General features: G+C 45.9%; 1 protein-coding gene across 1 annotated transcript; it reads right to left on the minus strand.

Moving 5' to 3' along the window:
- Nucleotides 1-290: 290 nt before the first annotated feature.
- LOC131916150 (protein EURL homolog) lies at nucleotides 291-1,182 on the minus strand. The gene is given in 1 exon segment (XM_059269452.1): nucleotides 291-1,182. A coding segment is annotated over 1 exon segment (879 nt). The 5' UTR covers nucleotides 1,170-1,182.
- Nucleotides 1,183-10,280: the final 9,098 nt, after the last annotated feature.

Here is a 10,280-nt window from a genome sequence, read left to right on the forward strand (position 1 = left end):
TTTTGACAGCTGAGTTACAATAGAAAATGTCCAATAAAAACACACTGTAACAGTATATTTAAGTAGTCACACATGGTAAAAGTTAGGGAGGGGCATTGAGTAATCATAAGAAAAAGTCCCCAAATGAAGCCAAATGATTAACCCTAGACTAGAGTGATCCGTTTTATTAGGTAAAGATAATAATTTATCTTATGTTTTGCAAGTACAACAACCATAAAAATGGACCGTAACTTTCTTCAAACATCTTCTAGGTACACATGCTCAGCAGACCAGCAGGGGAAGCACAGGAACTACGTGCAGTTGTTTATGGGCAGGTGTGACCTGGCCCCTGCCCGGCCGACTTGCAGGCATGGTAACTTGGAGTAGTTCTTGAGAAGCTGCTCGATGTCAACATGGCGGACATGGAGCTCTGACGCCAGAGAGTCTTTTTCTTGCACTTGGTGAGTTAACTCTTCAAAAACTCCCTGGATTTGCTGTTGGAGCCTTGTGTTCAGTTCTTCTACTTCCTCAAGAGTCTTTGAATTCAGCTGTTCTCTGCTGTAATGCAGATTCTGGGCCGGGACAGTTGCCTCTGGACCAGAGCTCATCTCTTCTTTCTTCTGCGCCTGGTTGTGTTTGTGAGGCCCCAGTGCATCTGAGCCTTGCAATAGAGCAAGCCCGAAGTCTGTGTTTTCCCCCTGCTCCCAAATCCTTTGTGTGTAGCTCGGGATGGCACCCGTGTTCCCAGCGATCCCTTGGGCAGAGTACTTTGGCACCTGAGAGTCAAACTATGGGAGCAATTTCTTATCTGGCTTATGCCTGAGATTAAACAGGTGAGGTTGGGTATTTTTGGAACACTCGGGATCCAAGTCCATATCCTTATTTTGTGCATACTGTATAATCCAGTTTATCTTCTTACTCAGAATGGTTTTAACTCCTTCATAAGTACTTTTGGAAAGCTTGGATCGAGAACAATCCTGGTTTGCAATTAAATGATATTTTTCAAAGCAGTCTTTATGGCCTCTCAGTGTTTTGGTATGTAAAAGATTAGATTTTCGTACTCCCTCGAGATTCAGCTCAAAGCAGATGTGGCAGAAGGAGAGCGTCTCTTGGTCTGTTCCCAGTTTACAAACACTGCAGATGTTGTCATCGTTCAAGTCAATGTTGACAAACTGCTCCTCTTCGTTCATAGTGCCCCTTCCGGCTCCGGGGGCCGCCGTCTGCGGGCCATGATCCGCATTATTGTTTCCACCGCCGACACAGCGCAGACGGCCACTGCCTGTGCTGTATTTGTTTAATTATGTAAAAATGTGTTTCATTTGTTTCATTTTGCCTGCCTAAAGCACTTGATTGGTCTAATAAAGAGCTGAACAGCCAATAGCCAGGCAGAGAAAAGCTAGGTGGGGTTGGCAGGCAGAATAAATAGGAGAAGAATGAAGAACGAGAAGCTAGGCAGTCGCTAGCCAGCCAGCCAGGCACGAGAACCAGTGAAAGTAAGATATACAGAAGGAAAGAAAAGAAAAAAGCCCGAGGCAAAAGGTAGATAAGGAGAAACAGTTTAAGTTAAAGGAGCTAGCCAGAAATGTGCCTAAGCTAAGGCCATGCATTTAAAACTAATAATAAGTCTCTGAGTCATGGTTGGGGGCTGGTTGGTAGCCCAAAAGGAAAAGCCTGGTACAGGGAGGCACTGTGGTCATGTCTACGAAGTTACACGTCTCCTCACTTGTTTTCTTCATGGCTGGAAAGAGTGTGGTGAGTTGTGGATGAAAAAATGCAAGACAGAAGGAGCAATGTCAAGCTTGGAGGGTCCTGTGCAGCCACAGAAGATGAGACCAAGAATGGACGAGTGATAACAGTGACAGGGCAGGAGAGAAAGGAAGAGGAGGAGAGAGAAAGCCTGAGTCCAGCACTAATCTCGGATTCCTGCTTCGACAGCTCTTCCAACTTCTGGAAGATTCTATCATGTTTCCTGCTTTCGTGAGTGAATACATTCTATTTTCTCTCCTGTAGTCTAGACTCAGATTTCTCTCACTGGTCATCAGAGGACCCCTCCCCAGTACTTTCTTCTTGCTTCAATATGCGTATCTATAAATTGGATAATCAGGGAATTGTACCCCCCCCCCCACCTCAGGCTGCTGTGGTGAGGAGAAAGCTCCTAACACTGAATAATTCTTTTTATTATCATTACTGTTGTTGTTGTTATTTTATTATCATCATCATTTTGTAAAGATCTGGAAGCTAGAACTCTATTGGAAGTGTATGTGCAGAGTCTGTCTTTAATATTATGAAAGTTTCACCAGCAGGCATGATTGATGGACTCTCAAGTTGAATTAGAGAAATAGCTTCCTGACCCAAGCCTGGCTGACCAGGCTTTTCAACCTATGCTTCGCTAGAGAACACTGATGATCAAGCTGGATGCTTACATGTCCAGGCTTGAACTGTGTTTTAAGAGGGCAGCCTGGGTGAATTCTTTGAGTGGAGCCTGCTTGCTACCCTGGGGCCTTTTGTCTTCTCTGCCTGACAAGGCTTTACCATCTCAGAGGGAACAAAGGACACATCTTGTCTTGTCTAGAGCACTCTTAGGGCATCATTTCCCAGAAAAAGTCGAACCTCTTATTAATGCATTGCAGTCTTCCCAGGTAATTAGAGCAGGCTCTCTCTATTCAACTGGTTTCGGGAATGTTCCTCCTAGGAGAGCAGAATCCCATCTTGGGCATTCCATGGGTCTTAAGGTGATTCTATTATTCTGAGCTGTTTTGCAGTGTTGCTACTCCCTTCCCAGGTGAGCAGGGACCCAGCAGTGTGTGGAGATGTGGCTGAGTGCCTTTCTTTACAGATCTTGTTTAGAAAAAATTGGAGGAAGAGAAAGTCATACTTGCAGGGCCTTACTGATTATTAGCCTGGCTGATTCACCAGTTACTCTCTTAGCCTCAAAAATGTACAAATATTTGAAGGCTCATCACTTCGCTCCATAAAGGTGTTGGTGCCGGGTAGCTAATTCTTACTGGAATTCTGCCAAATACCTCTGCAATACAGAATTGTGGAGGGTTTAGCTTGAAATCAGTCCTAAGAATAGATAACTTATATGCAAGACTGTAAAGTGGTCTTTGCCTTTTATACACTCCAAATATGTGAGGGTGTGCATGAGCATGCGTTCACATAGAAGCCATTGTTTCTCAGACTGTCCACTTGGATTATTTTTTAAAGATTATTTTAATTGTTTGTGTGTGTCTGTGTGTCTGTGTGTGTCTGTGTAAATGTATGCTACATGTGTGCAGATGCCTTCAGAGGCTAGAAGTAGGTGTTGGATTCTCTGGAGCTGGAGTTACAGGTAGTTTTAAGCAGCCCAACATAGATGCTGGGCAGCTGAACTCAGGTCCTCTGGAAGAGCTTCAAGTGTTCTTAATTGCTGAGTTAACTCCAACCTCACTCTGTTATTTCTGATACTGAATCTCTCATTGTCCTGGAACTCCCCAGGTAGCTTAGGGTGGCTGTCAGGGGTCTCTGCTCTCCATGTTCTGGGATTACAAATGTATACCACCATGCCAGGCTTTTAACACGGGTCCTCATGCTTCCATGTAAGCACTTTACCAAGTCACTTCCCCAGCCCCCATACTTTGTAATCTGACTTTAGTGATCAGCAAATGACTCCTGAATGACTGCAACTCTTAGGTGCTGTGGCTGTTAGTGAGGGAAAAGCCACTTTCCTTTAAATGACCCCAGCCAGCCTGTTTTGAACAGTGCCACTCCAGAATGCATGTCCATTCACATCCTCAGTGTGACTTTATTTGGGAACAGCTTTTGCTGCCATAGTTGAGTTTCTACATAGCTGAGCGGGCCCTTGTCCAAAGGTGAATACTCTCACAAGAAGAGGCACATCACCCGTAGATGAGGGAGAGAGATGAGAGCCAAGCTTGGGCAGCTGGGGAACACAGTCTTAGCACCTCCCAGGTGCTGGAGTAAGCGTGGGACTGAATCTCTCCCCGAGGATCAGGAAGTGAGAGAGGCTGTTGCACCTCAGCTTTGAACTGAGTAAGCACATTTCAAGAGAAGCATTACTCAGTTTGCTGTATATTGTTATGGCAAGTTCAACAAGTATGTTCTTCAAATAGGCACACCCCTCCTCCTGTTCAGGGAGGTCATTTTTGGAAGCATGGGGTGTTTAAGGTAAGGGTTCTGTAGCTAGAGTTTTCCTGGTCCTGCCTGGCCCACGGTCAAGACAAATATCACCCGCCAGTCCTGCAGCTGCTCAGACCCAACCAAGTAAACACAGAGACTTATACTGCTTACAAACTGTATGGCCGTGGCAGGCTTCTTGCTATCTAGTTCTTTTTTTTTTTTTTTTTTTTTTTAAGATTTATTTTATTTATTATGTATACAGTATTCTGCCTGCATGTGTCCTTGCAGGCCAGAAGAGGGCACCAGATCTCATTACAGATGGTTGTGAGCCATCATGTGGTTGCTGGGAATTGAACTCAGGACCTCTGGAAGAGCAGTCGGTGCTCTTAACCACTGAGCCATCTCTCCAGCCCGCTATCTAGTTCTTATATCTTAAATTAACCCATTTCTATTAATCTATACCTTGCCACGTGGCTTGTGGCTTACAAGTATTTTACATGTTGCTTGTCCTGGCAGTGGCTGGCAGCGTCTCTTCCCCAGCCTTCCTGTTCCCAGAATTCTCCCCTCTCTTTGTCCTGCCTATACTTCCTGCCTGGCTACTGGCCAATCAGCACTTTATTTATTAACCAATCAGAGCAACACATTCATAGCATAGAGAACATCCCATAGCAGGGTTCATCAAATCAAGAGCAGCAGAATTTGTCCAGATGGAATCTCATATGCAGCCTCCAACTTAAAATGCGTATTCTTAGGTGAAGTCTAGTCAGTCTCCATCAAATGGATGGGGACACCAAGCTAGACACAGGAAGTAGCTTGTCTCATATATGCCTGCATGGGTCTAAATGTGGGGTTCTTCTTTCCGGGCTGTGTTAGTCAGCTGTCTGGTACTATAACAAATACCCAAGGGAGATCGACTTACAGTGAGAACATTTGCTAATGGTTTGGGAGGCTTTGGCACGTGGTCCCATTGCTCTTGGCTTGTGACAGGTGGGTACATTATGATAGGGGACAACACGGTGGAGCAAAGCTGCTCACCTCACAGCCAATGAGAAGGGAAGGAAGGAACTAGGGCCCCAGTAGCTCCTCCAAGGACATTTCCAATGACTTCAAGACCTCCCAGGAGGCCCCACTTCTAAGGTTCCATGTTCTCCCAAGAGTGCCAAGAACAGGGAAAACCAAATTGTTAATACCTGGGCCTTGGGGGACATATTTCTCAACCATAGCAGAAGGTGAGGGTAATAACCTCAGATATCTACCAGGGTCAGGCTGGTGAGGCAAATGTGCAGGCCGGGGAAGAGAGCCCAGAGGGCCCGAGAGCAGCTGCCTCTCATTTGATGGCTACAGTGGGGTGGCGAACCCAGGAAGGTGCCGTTTTGACTTTCCCACATGAGAAGCCAGGGAACTGTGTTTTTATTTAAGAAATTGTTTTTGATGTTAATTTTGTGCCTCTGTCAGCGTGTGGGTGTGTGTACATGAGTGCAGGCACCTGTGGAGGCCAGAGGTGTCTGACCACCTGAGGCTGGAGGCCTCGACAGTTGTGGGCCACCTGAGGCACACGCTGGGAATGGAATTCGGGTCCTTCACAATAACAGTGCTTGCTCTTAACTTCTGAGCCATCTTTCCAAACCATCATATTTGTATTTAAAACCATGCTTTTAAGTAATGAGAGCAAATCAAAACTTTTAAAAGGCATCCCATGACCCCTTCACATACACACACCCAAAAAAATCCAGACGAAAAACGAGCAATCCTGAGTTTCCTTGGACTTTGCCCGTTTGCCGTGACAGGGATGACAGGAATGTCCAGCTGAGCCTATGGCAGTGGCTGCCCCAGTGTCTGTCTGTCCTCATTCATCCTTCTATCATGAGGCACACTCAGCTGCTTGTTGATGTATAAACTGACAACTTTTCCATGGTATGCTCCATGGTATTAAGGGGAAGATTTTTATTGTAGAATTGAGAGAGAAAACAGCCAGAGGTATCTGGAAGAGTCCAGAGTAGAGAGAGAAAGTAGACTGACTGTGGACGGCAGACTGGACCTGGCCAGGACTATCTGTGAGAGAGGGGAGAAGAACAGGCAATAGAGACTAGAGGAAATACAGCAAGAGAAGCAGGGGCTGGGAAGATAGATAGATAGATAGATAGATAGATAGATAGATAGATAGATAGACAGACAGACAGATAGACAGACAGACAGATAACAGTGAGAATGGCAGGGTTACAAGGAGAAGGAGTGGCTATGGGGAGGGAAGCCCATGAGCTGGAGGGAGTTTAGGGAAGGAGGTGAGAAGAGCTAGGATGCCAGCATGGACTCTGACATGTATAACAGGTACTTATGATACCGAGGGAGCCTGGAGGCCAGCATGCGCTTTAATATGCTAATAGGTACCACAGAAATCCATATGCCCCTTCTGTGAGGAAAATGACTCCTTTTGGTTGAGGGAACCAGTTTCACAAGTCCCTGGGGGATGCTGGCTTTTATCTAACCATCAGAAATCCTCCTACAGTCCAGGTTGAGCCCATTTCTGGATATTTGGACTGCCTTTTGGGGTTTGGGGGATTGTGGTTTCCTTTGGTCCTGACAGTTGGGGAGGAAGGAGAGGGTGGGAGGATGTCGAGGCAGAGAACTGTTTCACAACCAAAGTATTTGTTTTGTTGAACAAACACTTGTACAGCACCCCTTAAGTGACTACCTGTTCTAAGCACAAGCTACCCCTCCCATAGACAAGAAGGTCCGACACGTCCTCTACAGGCTCATGTCTGTGTACTTGGTGCACAGATGCGGACACTGGTTTGGATCCTTGAGGATATGGGGCATAGCTTCTGGACACAGGACACCAGGGGTGAGCTGTGGAGGTTACACCTGCCCCAGTTCTGACATGCCCCTTCTTGCTATCTGTTCCGCCTCACACGCATGACTGGGGCATGCTGCAGATATATTAGTGCGGGTCTGAGAGCTTGCACATCTTGTGCAGGGCTTTGCGGATAGTAAGAAATGTAGACAGAATTCAACCCCCAGGAAAGTTGATTCCAGGGTGAGTGTTCTAAGCCTCTGTTTCAATTGCCTTGGCAAAAAAAAGGCAGAGGAAGCTTTGCTTTCTGTTAAATACAGAGTTGTCCTCAAAATGGAGTGCAGAAAAGAATGCCAGAGCAACCTGAGTTTGCCCACAGTTAAACCTGGTACAGCTGAGTAGGATCTGGATTTCTCTGTGTCGAGTGATAGCACCCCTGGCCCCATGAGCCCAGCCTGCATGTGTTTTGTGACATTGTAGGCAGGGAAGATGGCTGCTAAAACCGGAGAACACAGAGGAATGAGGCATTAGTACCCCATAAAAGATAATTAGACCCAGAGAGATGATTTTAAAGGCTTCATGGAAGAAAAAAAAAAAAAAAGGCAAACACAGTTGAAAGCATTTCCAGTCCTCAAAGTATTCTTAGTCATTGACAAACCCGGGACGGGGTGTGAGGACGAAATGGGCATGCGTACTTCTGTCCAGAATGCTTTGCACACACTCAAGGAGTTCCATGTGGTGAACCGGCTCTTTTCTTTTCCTTTCCTTTTTTTTTTTTTTTCTTTTTGGTACAGATTGTGCAATCAAAATAAACTGATGAAACTTGTCAGGTTTGGGCATTGATGTGGACCCTGCTGGGTTGGTGGATGTTACTGCAACAGGTTGATAGGAGAATCGACCTTGGATTTTTCAAATTCAAATGAGTTTTGTGCATGCGTGTGTGTGTGTGTGTGTGTGTGTGTGTGTGTGTGTGTGTGTGTAGTCTCAGGTTCCTGTATCCTTTGGTTGGAGTTTTCTTGGCAGGAATGACTTTGGAATAGCAGACAGACGAAGGAGGACAGACACTGGTGTGGTGGCTGTGTCAGGCCACCATGCCACAGCAAATGTGAGAAGTCTGAGCTTTTTCTCTTTTCTTTTGGATTTTATATGCATGAAAGGGTCATGGGATGCCTCTAAAAAGTTTTAATTTGCTCTCATTATTTTTAAAGGGGTGGTTTTAAATACAAATACAGGGGCTGGAGAGATGAGTCAGTGTCTAAGAGCTGATAATTGTCTTTGAAAGGACCTGAGATGAATTCCTGACTTGGGAATGATTTTCATGTGTGGAGGAGAGAGATAGGTTTAGTTCCCTTAGAATGGAGATTAGGGCTGTGGGGCTAATGGAAAGGAAAAGCCTAGGGGGAAGAAATATGGCAGGAAACACAGCTGACCTGGGCTAAGTTAGTCTCTGACTGACTGTATCAGCAATAGAGTGGGGACTTTATCAGACATGACACTGAAACCCAGAGTGGCCAGAGAATGCTCGGGAAGTCTTATGGAGAAGGAGATAGGCTCCACACTTCTGGCCCGAGGGGGGAGTTTAGAGTGCATATTTCATTGATTCAGAGATTAAAAATATATACATAGCACATGTACTGTGTCTTCTTGTGCTGCACTCACGGCAGACATGAGTAATCAATCACAACAAACTTTCCTATGAACTTGGATGGGACAACTTCTACCAGTGGATCAACTTCTGTCAAGACCTCACTTGTTTCCTCTTCTTGATTGCTGCCATATTAGAGGCATGCTGTGTAACATCTAGTTAAGTTTCCAGTGTCAGGCTTCTTGGTTTGAATCCCAACTCTAGATCCTACTTGGTGATCACTGCATGGTGAGCAGCCATATCAAGCCCCAGTTTCTACTCCTGTGAAACTGGAGCAGCACTGGCATCTGCTTCATAGTTCTGTAGTGGTGATGATGTTGTTGTCTGTGTGAGTGTGAGAGTGTGTATGTGTGTGAGTGTGAGAGTGTGTATGAGAGTGCCAGTGGGAGGGAGTCTGCATGTGGCAGTACCACTGTGAGGGAGTCTGCATGTGTGTGAATGTGAGAGAGTGTGTATGAGAGTGCCAGTGTGAGAGAGTGTGTGTGAGTGCCAGTGGGAGGGAGTGTGCATATATATATATATATATATATATATATATATATATATATATATATGAGTGTGTGTGAGAGTGCCAGTGTGAGGGAGTGTGCATATATGTGTGAGTATGAGTGTGTGTGAGAGTGCCAGTGTGAGGGAGTGTGCATATGTGTGTGTGTGAGAGAGTGCCAGTGTGAGGAACTGTGCATGTGTGTGAGTGTGAGAATGTGTATATGAGAGTGTCAATGTGAGGGACTGTGCATATGTGTGTGAGTGTCAGAGTGTGTATGTGAGAATGCCAGTGTGAGGGACTGTGCATATGTGTGTGAGTGTCAGAGTTTGGGTGGGTGCCAGTGTGAGAGTGTATATACATGTGAGTGTGAGAGAGTGTAAGAGTGTGCCTGTGGGTGAGTAGGTGTGAGAGAGTGGGTGTGAGAGAGTATGTATATGTGTGTGAGTGTGCATGAGTCTGTGTAAAAGTGTGTACATGTGTGTAAATGTGAGAGAGCATGAGAATGTGTATGAGTTTGTAGAGTGTGTATATATGTGTGAGAGGTGTGCATATGTGTGTATGAGTGTGAGTGTGTTTGAGAGAGTATATGTGTGAAAGTGTGCATATGTGTGAGAGAATGTGTGTGAGAGAGTGTGTGAGAATGTGCATATGTGTGTGAGAGAAAGTGCCTATGTATGTGAGAGAGTATGTGTGAGTGTGTGTGAGAGTATGCATGTGCATGAGTGAATGTGAGAGTGTGAGAGAGTATATGAATGTGTGTATATGTGTGAGAGTGTGTGTGAGAGTGCTGCTGTGGGATGTCTTTCTGTGACTGTGTGTTGCTCTGATTGGTTGATAATCGAAGCTGCACTGGCCTGTGGCAGGGCAGGATAAGGTCAGTGGAACATTGGAGCTGGAGACGAGATGAAGGGTGGAGTCGGGGGGGGCGGGGACACCAGCCGCTGCCAAAGGAGCAACAAGGTTCCCGGACGGTAACGCGTGGCCACGTGTCAACGTACAGATTTACAGAAATGGGTTAAGTTGTAGGAGCTAGCTAGCGAGAAGCCTGAGCCGTTAGACCACACAGTTTGTAGTTAATACAAGCCTCTGAACAATTATTTTATAAACAGCTGCGGGACTGTGGGGCTGAGCAGGACCGAAGAAACATGGGACTGTGGGGCGGAGTGGGACTGGAGGGACTTAGGGCTACAGTGTGTGTGTGTGTGTGTGTGTGTGTGTGTGTGTGTGTGTGCGCGCGCTCAACCAAGGGCCTTTCT

This window comes from Peromyscus eremicus, chromosome 8a (genome assembly GCF_949786415.1).
Source record: "Peromyscus eremicus chromosome 8a, PerEre_H2_v1, whole genome shotgun sequence".
NCBI classification, from domain to species: Eukaryota; Metazoa; Chordata; class Mammalia; order Rodentia; family Cricetidae; genus Peromyscus; species Peromyscus eremicus.